Raw genomic sequence first — 14,659 nt, forward strand, 5'->3', positions numbered from 1 at the left:
TAATATGATAGATCAAGAAGGACACAGTATCACTTTTGTGACATCCTTGCCAGAAATGCAAAACCACATTCTCATTATGAGAAAACATCAAACAAACTCAAATTGATAGACATCCTACAAAACTGCTCACCAGTAGTCTTCAAAAGTGTCAAAGTCCAAAAACAAAAAAAGTCAAAGTCATAAATGAGAAGGAAGACTGAGGAATTGTTACATTTAGGGGTTGAGAGAGACTTGACAAGTAGATGCAATGTGGGAGCCTGGATTGGATCTTGGGATAAAAAAGGGAAAACTATAGAAAAAAATAGGCCCTGTGGTCTAGATAACAGTAGTGTACCAAAGTAATTTCCCAGCTTTGATTGTTGTACCTAATGTGGTTGTGTAAGATGGTAACACAAGGTGAAGCTGGATGAAGGGCACATCTGAACTCTGTAGCACTTTTGCAGTTTTCTAAAGTCTAAAATGGCATCACCAACTCGATGGACATGAGTTTGAGTGAACTCCGAGAGTTGGTGGTGGACAGGGAGGCCTGGCGTGCTGCGGTTCATGGGGTCACAAAGAGTCGGACACGACTGAGCCACTGAACTGAACTGAAAATTATATCAAAGTCAAGAGTTAAAACTTTCCTGGTGGTCTAGCAGTTAAGATTCCACACTTACCATATCCTACACGCCAGAGCCAACACCCACTGCAACCAAATAAATATAATAAATATTTTAAAGAGTTAAAATTCTTGTGCTGTAGCAAATGTGTGTCTCTTTGGAGAAATGATAAAACTGAGAATAAAACAGTGTATCATACTGTTGACCAAAGGAGACACTCCCAAAATATTCACAGATGGCTAGAATTATTAATAATTACTTTCTCTTTTTTTTTTCAGTGAGTTTTGCATCTAAGTTAAGTGGTTTTTTGTTTGTTTAATAAGTATACCTAAAACACACTTCCTCCTTTTCAGGCCAGGCTGATTACAAAAATATCAGACATGAAGTTTATCCTGTTGAGTTTTACAATGATAATTCTTCACCAAATATTATCCTTCAGAGGCGAAATATAAGCATCTTCTCTCACAGATGTGCTTCTATTGCAGATTTTCCTAAACCCATAACCACGTTTTGTTATTGTGGTTGTTGTTTAGTCACTAAGCTGTGAGCGACTCTTTGTGACCAGATGGACTGTAGTCCCCCAGGCTCCTCTGTCCATGGGATTCTCCAGGCAAGAATACTGGAGTGGGTTGCAATTTCCTTCTCCAAGGGACCTTCCTGACCCAGGGATCAAACCTGAGGCTCCTGCAGGTAGATTCTTTACCGCTGAGCCACCAGGGAAGCTCCATAAGCACGCTGCTGCTGCTGCTAAGTCACTTCAGTCGTGTCCGACTCTGTGTGACCCCATAGATGGAAGCCCACCAGGCTCCCCCGTCCCTGGGATTCTCCAGGCAAGCACGCTACTTTCTTTTAAATATTATGCTACATTTCTTAAAATATAATTTACTGACTGGTGAGTCACAGTGCTACAGGGATGCAGTGCAGGTTGAGGTACTCACAGAAATGATTGACACAAGGGCTGAATCTTTAATCAGCTGCTGGGGGGGCAAATGAGGCAAATGAGGGGAGAAAAGGGTCGATATCCAACACAATAATGACTGGGCTATCCTTGAACTGAAGAGCTGGAGCTAGGAGAAGACAGCAGAGATCCAGCAGTCACCAGCTGGCCCTGCAGGGTTGGGGAGAGACAAGGGCAATGGAACAGTCACTGCAGTGTTGCCGGGGTACTTTCAATGCAGAACACTGGCGCAGAAGTATGTACATCTGAACAATGCACTGGTTGCTCAAATTTCAGTGGAGAGTGTGGAATATAATATGCTGAATTCTGCTCCAGACTCTAGTGCTCCTTTCTGTATGAGCAAATACTATCTCGTGGCCCCCCACCTCCAGAAGAAGTACAAATTTCCTATAATGGATCCACTTTTATACTTTATATCACAAGTCAAATTTCTTCCTATTTCCAACTGATGATTAGCTTATTCCCAGATGCACTAGATGCCATGACAAATACAACTGCAGCTTTGATACTGTAATTTTTTTTTAAGGGGCAAGCCACTCCAGTACTCTTGCCTAGAAAATCCCATGGATGGAGGAGCCTGGTAGGCTGCAGTCCGTGGGGTCGCTAAGGGTCGGACACGACTGAGCAACTTCACTTTCACTTTTCACTTTCACACATTGGAGAAGGAAATGGCAGCCCACTCCAGTGTTTTTGCCTGGAGAATCCCAGGGACGGGGGAGCCTGGTGGGCTTCCGTCTATGGGGTCACACAGAGTCGGACACGACTGAAGTGACTTAGCAGCAGCAGCAGCAGCAGCCCCTCACCTCACAGATTGCAGGATCACAGTTGCCCAACCAGGGACTGAACCCAAGTCACAATGGTGAAAGCGCCAAATCCTAGCCACTAGACCACCAGGGAACTCTCTCTACTATAATTTTTAACAATATATTTATTTGATTCAAGTATTGATGTGTTCCCATAAAATCATTCAAATTGATAAACACTCATATCACGTATATGTGTATATATACATGTATGTAAAAAGCACACAAATGTATTCATATGGAGAAGGAAATGGCAGCCTCTAGTATTCTTGCCTGAGAAATCACATTGACAGAGGACCCTGGCGGGCTACAGTCCACGGGCTTGTAAACAGTCAGACGTGACTGAGCACACACACATCACACACTATGTATTCATACAATGTGTGTGGATGAAAGAGAGAAATGAGAAGACAGGACTGCACAGGCTATCTTGGTGTTGGAGGAGATTCTTGAGTGTCCCTTGGACTGCAAGGAGATCCAGCCACTCAATCCTAAAGGAAATCAGTCCTGAATATTCATTGGAAGGATTGATGCTGAAGCTGAAACTCCAATGCTTTGGCCACCTAATGTGAAGAACTGACTCATTAGAAAAGATCCTGATGCTGGGAAAGATTGAAGGCAGGAGGAGAAGGGGATGACAGAGGATGAGATGGTTGGATGGCATCACCGACTCGATGGATATGAGTTTGAGCAAACTCCAGGAGTTGGTGATAAACAGGGAAGCCTGGCATGCTGCAGTCCATGGGGTCTCAAAGAGTCAGACATGACTGAGCAACTGAACTGATCTGGGGAAAAGGACAAAGATGAGGTCACTGGAGTCTCATCCCCAAGTGACCAAGGTCCCATACCATCATAGATGACATTTTCGTTTATAAAGTTATTCAAATATCCCTTTTGACCTCTTGATTGAAACCCTGTAAGTAAGGCAGGTTTTTCTCCCATTTAGATGTAAATAAATGAAACACAGGATGAAGTGAGACCTCAAAGTATTTGGGAAGTTGAAGGAAAAGGCCCCTTTTATACACTCTTTTCTAGAGGGAAACTTGCCAACACCTATCAAAGCACAGGCCAGAGAAATGGAAAGAGAAGACAGCCCTTTGATCCAGCAATTTTATATGAGAGAATCTATCCTGAGAAATTTTTACATATTAAACACAAAAAAGTACATACATAGGATAATTTTGTGGGGAAAAAAAGGACACAGCTTAAATATTTTTCAATAGAGGGAATGGTTTAGTTCCTATTATCTATTGCTACCTAACAAACCCCAAAATCATGCCCTACATGAACCATTGCTTCATTATCTTTCATAATCTTGCAGGTTAGGAATTTCTAGAGGGCATATCAGAAAAGACTCCTCTCTGTTCACCACGTCTGGAGCCACAGGGTCTCTCCATGAGGCCACTCACGTGTGAAGACCTCAGAGTATTTGGATGTGACTCAAGGCTTGAAGAGATTGTTCCAGCTTCTTTTGACCCTGCATCAGAAGTCACAGGTCATTTCTGCTGCACTGTGCCAAGCGAGTCACTTTAGTCAGGCCAGATTCAAGAGAGGGACTGACCCCCTTCTCAATGGGAGGAGTAGTTAAGAATGGGCAGCGTTTTTTGTTTTTTGCTTTGGTTATGCTGCAGGATCTTAGTTCCCTGACCAGGGATTGAACCCACACTCTTGGCAGTGAAAGCATGGAGTCCTAATCACTGGACCACTAGATAAGTCCTTAATTAGTGTTCCATTGCGAATCCACAAAGTTCTACACATATGTGCAATCATTTGGGGACCTGCCATAAAGAAGCAGAGATGACTTAGGTTGTGGGGTATATATCTTGCAGGGAATCCCCTGATGGTTCACTGGCTAAGACTCCACGCTTCCACTGCAGGGGTCACGAGTTCAGTCTTTGGGGTTCCTACATGGCACAGCATGGCCAAAATATATATGGCAATGGTTTGAGGAGTCTTTCAGAAAAGGGTAGAGGAAAGGAAGTTTCCTGAAAGGGATTTGTGACTGCTTTCTGAAATTAAGAACGTGAGCATAAACACCACAGCAGCCTGGAAATTGAGTAACAGCTGGGCCAACTGTAGAGGAAAGAAAGGAAAGCTAGAGGAACTTGGACCTCGAGATCGACCAAGAATCGGAAGCCACCTCCACTGCCTCTGCTGGTATTCGATCCCCACGTGATGCCCGTTCAGCTTGTGACTCCCTACCAGGGACCAGTAGCTTATGGTGTAAAACACGTAAACATGTACTAGCAGTAAATCTAAAATAACCGAACCCTGACACAAGGTCTAGTGGGTGTCCCCACCTCCCAAAGTAGGTCCCTTCCTTCTCCTCTCGGCTGGGATGTGGGGAAAGGAGGTACTGGTCACCTTTGGAGGACTCCCCTGGGTGGAAATATGCTCTCCAGCCTTCTGTTTTAAAATGAACAGCCTGGTTGGTAAATGAGGGATGTTTTGTATTTGATGATTAAAAACAAAACAACCAAAAAGCAAGAACACATCACTTCTTTTTCAGATTAAATAACCTGCATGATTATGTCATGGCATAACAGGCAGATATTCACCTGAAATAACGTAGATTCTGCATTTTAAAATTTTCATCTGCAGATTTTTATCAAGTGTGACTGGCATTTTGTTGAATCGAACTGTAAACTTGAAACAGGGGAAGGAGAAAAAAAAAGCTGCCACTTTTGCTTCACCACCCCCCCACCCCCACCGCCCCCCTGACTTCCTCACTGAGTTGTGAGCTTGCTGAAGAACTACTGCGCGTGAGCCTCCAGGGCCAGCCGGCGCTGCCGCGGTGTCTGCGGTCTGGCTTCCTTTCCTTCCCCTCCTCCAGGTCTGCACGTGCGCCTCCCGGTGGCCGCGGCAGGTGGGCGGGTGTCGGTAGCCGGCTCGCCCTAACACCGTGACAGCCACGCCGGGCCCGCTCCTTTCTGGGCCGGAATAGCGACTAGGACCCCGCGTATCTGTACCAGGGTGCCTGGGGATACTCCCGGCCTTGTCACAGAAGCTGGATCCCAGGCGGCCACGACCCAGCTCCCCGCCGGAGAGCATCAGCATCCCGGCCTGGGGTCTCTTTGGAGGCTTCCTTCCACAAGTGATGGATGGTCAAGCCGGTTCACTCACATTCCCGAGGCCGGCCGGCCCCAGGGTCGATGGTCCAGGGTGCTCACCACCCTCTGCCTGTCCTTGCGGTTGTGCTGACAATGCATAACAGTGTTTAAGAGCCGGGTCCCAGAGGCCAACCACCAGGGGTAGTAGGTCCCCTTCCCCTAGTTAATGTGGGGATTGTAACCTCCATCCCTCAGCATCCTAAAGTGGATATGTGTAAGTGAAATAATACAAGTACGAGCCCTTAGATAAAATGAAATGTTTTAAAGTGGAAGCTTTAGAATCACACAAGGTAGCTACTCAATAAGGCTTAGGTATCCCACTCCAGTACTCTTTGCCTGGAAAATCCCATGGATGGAGGAGCCTGGTAGGCTGCAATCCATGGGGTCGCTAAGAGTCGGACAGGACTGAGCGACTTCACTTTCACTTTTCACTTTCACACATTGGAGAAGGAAATGGCAATCCACTCCAGTGTTCTTGCCTGGAGAACCCCAGGGACGGGGGAGCCTGGTGGGCTGCCATATCAGGGTCGCAAGTCGGACACGACTGAAGCGACTTAGCAGCAGCAACAGCATGGACAGGAAAGGAGGGGGAGGAAGAGGAAGGAGGAGGAACTTTAACTTTCCAGTGGTTTAGATTTTATTTTAACCTCTGGAATTGTCCAGGCTGACCCTCCAAAGCCTCTAGGACTTCATGGCAGTTGTACCTCTGCCTGTGGGGGTCTCCCAGTAACACCATTGAGCAAGTTCCAAGGACAACTTCCCCACCTGCTTTCCAGCCTTTCCTCTGCGCCACGCCCCGAGGACCGGATCCACAGCCAGCAGTTAGCAACGTCTCTTTCCACCTAGCTCTCAAGTGGGATGGGGCTCCAGAAGCACGTTCACTGGATTGAGAAGCCCTGATTCCCATGACAGTCCACGTTCCCCAACTCCATAAGGAATCACTGTCTTACACCAGCACCATCATACACCAGGGACATCCAAAGCGTGTGCCTTGTGTCTGAGCCCACAACAGTTAATGAGGCCCCATCCTGCTCCTCCATGGGGCTCGGAGCAGCTAGAAGCAGCGTCGTGGTCATGTTGACAGTCTCTAGCTTAAAGGCACAGTGACTTCAGGCTTTATTCTCAGAGAACAAATAGCACACACCAGCACATGGCTGTGTTCCCAAATTAGGGCTCTTGACCTTGTAAGAATAGAATTAACAGCTGGAAGAAAACCTGAAGAGCCTAAAAGCAAACTCTTTGAATTCTACAGATGAGCAAACTGAGGCAGACAGAAGATGACCAGTCTAAAGTCCTATGGATGACTCATGTCAAACTAGGACTAGAACTCCGATAACCTGGGGATGATGCTCTTCGTACTATCCCAGAGTTTTTCCAAGTTGTGTGTGAGTGCTCAGTTGCGCAGTCATGTCCAAATGATACACAAAGCCTTTTAAAAAAACTTGCAGATTCCCAACTCTGATGTAAACAACTGTATTATGTTATTTCAGCAAGGGGAAAAAAAGAAAAACTTGACCTAAAAGCTTTGCATGTTTATATCAAAGTAGATTTATAAGCTACATATCAGTAAAAATATAAACCCAATAACATTCAAAGGAACAATAAAGACCTGGATGATACGGTCTTGCTGGAAAACAAACTTGCTGCTGACGACATGAAGGCGGTGCTGATTCCTGCCACACAGCTGCTTTGGGGTTCACACGCTCATTTTACACCAGCAACATGCTCAGTCATTTGAATCATCAGGAAGCCTTCACGCAGGCTGTATCCCAAACATCATTTTGTTCTTAAATGGCTTATACATTCGTTCAGTCGCTCAGTTGCATCCCACTTTTTGTGACCCCATGGACTGCAGCACACCAGGCTTCCCGGTCCTTCACCATCTCCCGGAGTTTGCTCAAATTCATGTCCATTGAGTCAGTGATGCCATCCAACCAGCTCATCTTCTGTCGTCCCCTTCTTCTCCTGCCTTCTGTCTTTCCCAGCATCAGGGTCTTTTCCAATTAGTTGGCTCTTCGCATCAGGTGGCCAAAGCATTGGAGCTTCAGCTTCAGAATCAGTCCTTCCAGTGAATATTCACAGTTGATCTCCTTTAGGATGGACTGATTGGATCTCCTTGCAGTCCAAGGGACTCTCAAGAGTCTTCTCCAACACCACATTTCAAGAGCATCAATTCTTCGGTGATCACCCTTCTTCACAGTCCAACTCTCACATCCATACATAACTAATGGAAAAACCATAGCTTTGACTAGACAGACATTTGTTGTCAAAATCTTTTAATTTCATGGCTGCAGTCACCATCTGCAGTGGTTTTGGAGACCAAGAAAATAGTCTGACACTGTTTCCATTGTTTCCCCATCTATTTGCCATGAAGTGATAGGACAGGATGCCATGATCTTAGTTTTTTGAATGTTGTGTTTTAAGCCAGCTTTTTCACTCTCCTCTTTCACCTTCAACAAAAGGCTCTTTAATTCCTCTTCACTTTCTGCCAGAAGGGTGATGTCATCTGTGTACCTGAGGTTACGGATATTTCTCTCCACAATCTTGATTACAGCTTGTGCTTCATCCATCCTGGCATGTCACACGATGTACTCTGCACATAAGTTAAATAAACAGGGTGACAAATACAGCCTTGATGTACTCCTTTCCCAATTTGAAACCAGTCCATTGTTCCATGTCCGGTTCTGTTGCTTCTTGACCTCCTGAGAAATACAAATACAGATTTCTCAGGAGGTAGGTAAGGTGGCCCGGTATTCCCATCTCTTTAAGAATTTTCCAGTTTGTTGTGATCCACACAAAGGCTTTAGCATAGTCAATGAAGCAGATGTTTTTCTGGAATTCTCTAGCTTTTTCTATGATCCAGCGGATGTTGGCTATTCAAACTCTGGTTCCTCTGCGTTTTCTAAATCTAGCTTGTACATACCATTTGCATATAAATCAATCCCTGTTCTTCTATAGCTTAATTAAAATAGCGAGGGAGGTGGGGTAGAAGCTGAAATCATGTGGCAATCCTAAGACGATCATGCTGATGATTCAGAAAAATATATACATATATGTATATGAAATGAAACACATTAAAAACACTCATCAAAGGCTTTGGTTCAAGAAACACCACACAGCAATTTCCCTGATGGTCCAGTGGTTTAGACTCCACACTTTCATAGCAGGGGGCATGGATTCGATCCCTGATCACACAACTAAAATCCTGCTTGCCAGGCATCATAGCAAAAAATAGAAGAAAATAAAAAAATGCCACACATTATATCCTGCTGCTCTAAAGGCACAGATAATGGTGAATGTCCCTATTACCTGCTATAAATGTCTGTAACTAAACATTCTAACGCTGTATCTTTGCTTCTTAAGACTTTTCATCCATTAGAATAGGCCCCTGGAAATGGAACGCTGCCTACGGGACAAGAGTCAAGGGTGTTCCAGATCAAGGATGGGAGGAGAACACGGAGGAGATAGAGATTCATCTTCTCCTTCTGGTCTAGTTCAAGGTCTCGCCTCGGTCAGCCCCACGGCTGCCAAAGATCCCCGCTAATAATGTAACATCGCAAACACAGCCGATATTGTAGCATCAAGAACCTCTCATCTGCTCCTTACTTTAGGTGAAGTTTAAGTGCCAAAACATTAAATCATAGCATCAGTGAGGAGGAAAGATTGAACATCAGGCTTCTCAGATTCATGGGTTCACTTCATGGCTGATAATGAAGTAACAAGATGAAATCATTTGAAAGAAACTACTCTATGCCACCTGCCTGTCTGCAACTCCCTCTTGCATTTTTCAGAGCATGGTAATTTGAAACTGTTGAATTTCTTCCTACACGATCCTTAATTTATTACGAGAATCCTTCTCTTACGAGTTGGTTCTTATAGCTTCAACAAGCATTTGAAGATCTGTTTGCCTTTTCAAATTATCTTTTTCCTTACTCAGTTTCTCATTCACACATCAGTGATATGTTTAAATCACTTTAAATCTGGACAATTTACTTACACAGCAAGTTAGGCTTTATTTCACAACAGAATTGCTTTCTTAGATCAGACATACGGTCTGATCCAATTTGGAATCAAGGCATATTTTGAATAAAGACAAAACTACTTGTCAAGATTTCAATCTCAAAAAGCTATGAACTGCATGTTTACTAGTAATAAAATTTAAAGAAATGGAATAAAAAGCATTATTACATTATGGTGCTAAAAAATAACTTGATTTCCCAGCCTTGCTTTTTCAAGTTCAGGGGTGGTAACTGTTTCCCACCGCTGCTCATATCTAGGTTTTCTAACAACCATGGTCAGTCTCTAACTTCATTCAAGTCTTTACATAATGTCTGCTTCTTGATGGGAACTTGTCCAAATACAACCTTTTCTTTCTATCCCCCAAGTCTCTTAACCTTTCATATTTCCCATCTCCTTGTCTCAAGCTGTATACAGAGAAATTTCTTAAGATCTATTTTACAGTTTACTATTGCTCTCTTCAAAGAATTGTCTATTTTTTTATCTTATACAAACTTTATTGCTCTTTAAAATGAATCAATACAAGTATAGGCTTCAAACTTTCAGTATTGAACTAATTCCCCCTCATTAATTTTTTTAAACTAGCTAAAATTTTTTTTCTTTAATTAGGAACCTTGGGGGAAAGAAGTCGCATCAGGATTTAAAGGCAAATTGCTTACCTATTTAAGTCTAATGATGTTCTTCAGTCATAAGGACTTCCAAAATACTGTAATTTTCTAAAACTCTGGTTATATTTTTAATTTGCCTGGGCATTTTTTGAGACTTCTTCCCTGTTTGTTTCACTCCTTTCATTATTTTATATTTGTACAAATCATGCTTTTACATTTTCCTGAAAATTATCCTTTAACAAGGGGGAGTACAAGGTAGGCTGGATCTCACTCAGGATGCAGAAAAGACCGCCCTGGGAAAGAAAGACCTCCCTGGTTGAGAACAGAGGAGCACTCAGCCATTTGTAGTTATAACCAAATTGCTGGACCCTTTCCAGGCCTGACTCAAACTCCACAGTCTCTTCTATCACTCTTTTTAAAAAAGTATTTATCATTTTTGGCTGTGCTGGCTCTTCCTTGCTTCAGCTGGGCTTTCTTTAGTTGTGGCATGCAGGCTTCTCACTGCAGTGGCTTCTTCAGTTGCAGAGCATGGGCTCTGGGCACAAGGGCTTCAGGAGCTGCAGCTCGCAAGCTCTAGAGCTCAGGCACAGGGGTTGTGGCACACAGGCTTAGTTGCCCCGTGGCATGTGGAATCTTCCCTAACCGGGGATCAAACCCATGCCCCCTGCATTGGCAGACAGATTCTTAACCACTGGACCAAGGAAGTCCTCTTCCATCACTCTTAGAGAAGAACTTCAGGTTGCTTCTTACTTGAGTCTCTGGGAAGGGTCTCTGGTTACAATGAGATAAAGTTAGAAATTCATAACTAAAGGAAAACTGGAAAACTCACAAAATTGTGGAAATTAAACAACACACTCTCAAATAAGGTGTCAGTAAAGAAGTCCCAAGGGAAATGAGAAATACTTAAAAATGAAAGTGAAGAACAAACTTACAACTTAACCAACTAGAAAAAGAAAAAACTAAACCCAAAGCTAATACAATGAAGGAAAATAAGAAAGATTAGAGCACAAATAAATAGAGAATTAAAAAATCCAAAACTTGGTTCTTTGACAAGATTAACAAAATTCACAAATCTTTAGCTAGATGGACTAAGGGGCAAAAAACAGAAGACTAAAATAACTAAAATCAAAAATGAAAATGGGGACATGACTACCAATTCTAGAGAAATAAAAAGGAATGTAAGCGAGTACTATGAATAACTGTATGCCAACAAATTGGATAATACAGATGAAATGGACAAACTTCTAGAAGCACAAAACCTACCAAGACTGAATGAGGAAGAAAGAGACAATCTGAATGGACCTATTCCGTAAGGAGTAATAAAAAACAAACAAAAAACCACTGACTCAGCAATCAAAAAAAAAAGAAGTAAGGAGATTGAATCAGTAATCAAAAATCTCCTAACAAAGAAAAACCCTGGACCTGATAGACCTGATGGTTTTACTGGTGGATTCTACCAAACATTTATGGAAGAACCAATACCAATGTTTCTCAAAGTTTTCCAAAAAACTAAAGCAGAAACACTTCCTAACTCATTCTATGAGGCCAGCGTTACCCAGATAACAAAGCCAAACAAAGATGCTGCAAGAAAACCACCACAGACGAATATCCCTTGTGATCATTGCTACAAAAATCCTCAACAAAATACTAGCAAGGAGAATGCAGCAGCATATTAAAAGGATTGTATACTATGTCCAAGTGGAATTTATTCCTGGAATGGAAGAATGGTTCAACATACAAAAACTGATCAGTGTAATATGCTACATTAACAGGATGAAGGAAAAACCCCACAGGACCATCTCAATTGATGTAGAAAAAGCATCTGACAAAATTCAACACTCAACAAACTAGGAATAAAGGGAAACTACTTCAACATAATAAAAACCACATATGAAAAATCCGCAGCAAATATCATGGTGAAGGACTGAAACCTTCTCCTCCAGGATCAGGAACAGGCAAAGACACCAACTTTCACCACTTATATTCAATATTGTACTGGCAGTTCTAGTGAGAGCAATTAGGCAAGAAAGAAAAGATATCCAAATTAGAAAGGAAGAAGTAAATTATCTGTTTGTAGATGACATGATCTTAAGTGTAGAAAACTCTAAATATTCTACCAAAAAAAGACTATTAGAACTAATAAATGAATCCAGCAAAGTAACAGGATACAAAGTCAACACACAAAAATCAGTTGTATTCCTCTGTACAAACAATGAATAATCTGAAAATTTAAAACAGTTCCATTTACAATAGCATCAAAAAGAATAAAACACTCAGAAATTAACCAAAGAAATAAAAGACGTGTAAGAACTTATACAATAAAAACACTGCTAAAAGAAATTGAAGATGACAAATAAATGGAAATACATCCCATGCTCATGGCTTTTAAGACTTAATATTATTAAAATGTCAATACTACCCAAAGAAATCTACAGATTCAATGCAATTTCTATCAAAATCCCAATGATGGTTTTTGCAAAACAGAAAAACCCATCCTAAAATTCATATGGAGCCTCAAAGGGCCCAAATAAGCCAAAACAATCTTGAAAAAGAACAATAAAACTGCAGGATTCACATTTCCTGATTTCAAATCTTAATACAAACCCACAGTAATCAAAACAGTGTGGAATTGGCATAGATAGACCTATGAAGATACAGAAATATATCCTCACATATATATTGAAATGATTTTGACAAAACTGTTCAATGGAGAAAGGACAGTCTTTTCAACAAATGGTACCGGGGAAACTAAATATTCACACACAAAAAGGAAGGTGGACCCTTATCTAACACCATACACAAAAATTATCCAAAATAGACCAAGGACCTAAATGTAAGCCCATAAAGCAACAAAGCCCTTAGAAGCAAATTGGACTTCATTAAGTTTTATAATGTGTAGCAAAAGGCACTATCAAAGAGTAAAAAGGCAACCCACAGAATAGGAGAAAAGATCTGCATATCATATATCTCATAAAGGATTAATATCTAGAATTATAAAGAGAGCTGCTAAAACTCAACAAAAAGACTGAACAACCCAATTCAAAACCAAGTAAAGAACTTGAATAGACATTTCTCCAAAGATATGCAAATGGACAACAAGAAGAGCAAAAAAAGATACTCAACACCACTAATCATTAGGGAAATGCAAATCAAAACTACAATGAGACAACACCTCACATCCATTAGGAGAGTTACCACTAAAAAAAAAAGAAAACAAAACAAGAAGTGTTAGCAAGGATGCGGATCAAGTGGAACCCTGGCACTGTTGGTGAGAATGCCAAATAGTACAGCCCTTGTAGGAAACAGTATGCAGTTTTTCAAAAAATTAAAAATTCAATTACCATATGATCCAGCAATTCCACTTCTGGGTATATAACCAAAAGGACTGAAAGCAGAGTCTCAGAGAGACATATTTATAGCAGTATGATTTATAACAGTGCAAACATGCAAACAGCCCAAGTGCTCATTGATGGATGAAAGAATAAGCAAACCGTGGCATATACGCATAACAAAAGTATTGTTCAGCCTTTAAAAGGAAGGAAAATTGAAAAACATGGAAGACCTCCTAGAGACTGAAAATAGAACGGGGGTTGCCAGGTCTGGGAGAAGGTGAGAAAATGTGGACTTATTTAGCGGGTATAGAGTTCAGATGGGACAGTTATGGGGATGGGTGATGGTGCACCTAATGCCACAGAACTATACACTTAAAAATGACTAAAATGGCAAATTTTTAAATGTATATTTTACCACAATTGAACTGAACACTAACTGACAAATCTTATTTGTGTCATAAGAGAAACTGGGTAAAGAAAGAGCTCAGTAAGAAATAGCACACACAGTGCTCTCACCCCAATTCTCAGACTCCTTGGTCACCTTAAGGTAATGTTTACCACATAAGAGTCCCAGAAGTAATGAACCAACCTTAGTAGGTTGCTTCCATTTAACATGCAAGTATTTTTGGTATTATCTACTCTGCAAATTTGGAGTAGGAAATGGCAAGCCACTCCAGTATTTGTGCCTGGAAAATTCCATGGACAGAGGAGACTGGTGGGCTACAGTCCATGGGGTCGCCAAGAGTTGGACATGACTGAGCACACATGCGTGCAAACACTCTGCAAATTATTGTGTTAAAACAGCACCAAGTAGCAGAGCGAATTAAAATAGTGATGCAGGGGGCCCTCCCTGGTGGTCCGGGGGCTGAGACCCCACACTTCCAATGCTGGGGGCCAGACTCCATCATTGGTCAGGGAACTAGATCCCACATACCACAGTTAAGACAGGTGGCACTCGTGGTAAAGAACCCACCTGACAGTGCAGGAGACGTAAGAGGTGGGATCGATCCCTGGGTGGGGAAGATCCTCTGGAGGAGGGCACAGCAACCCACTCCAGTATTCTTGCCTGGAGAATCCCATGGACAGAGGAGCCTGGTGGGTTACGGTCCACAGAGTCGCAAAGAGTCGGACACGACTTGGCGATTAAGCATGCATTCATGCTGCTACTAAAGATCTTGCATGCCATAACTAAGACCCGGTGCAGCCAAATAAATAAAAAAGCAAATATATTT

At 42.2% G+C, this 14,659-nt stretch overlaps 2 protein-coding genes across 2 annotated transcripts in view; both read right to left on the reverse strand.

Moving 5' to 3' along the window:
- Window positions 1-9,571, reverse strand: part of COG3 (component of oligomeric golgi complex 3) — a 75,419-nt gene extending 65,848 nt beyond the window's left edge. The window contains exon 1 of the mRNA XM_088842763.1: window positions 6,236-9,571. The gene's annotated coding sequence lies outside the window, so the exon portion shown is untranslated. The remainder of the gene's footprint in view (window positions 1-6,235) is intronic.
- The window catches only part of SLC25A30 (solute carrier family 25 member 30), a 69,670-nt gene continuing 56,588 nt past the window's right edge, over window positions 1,578-14,659 (reverse strand). Inside the window, exon 9 of the mRNA XM_055426062.2 lies at window positions 1,578-1,707. Coding sequence (XP_055282037.2) covers window positions 1,642-1,707 — 66 coding nt within the window. The 3' untranslated portion in view covers window positions 1,578-1,641. The remainder of the gene's footprint in view (window positions 1,708-14,659) is intronic.

This window comes from Moschus berezovskii, chromosome 13 (assembly GCF_049115385.1).
Source record: "Moschus berezovskii isolate FMDL1 chromosome 13, NW_MosBer_1.0, whole genome shotgun sequence".
Taxonomy (NCBI): Eukaryota; Metazoa; Chordata; class Mammalia; order Artiodactyla; family Moschidae; genus Moschus; species Moschus berezovskii.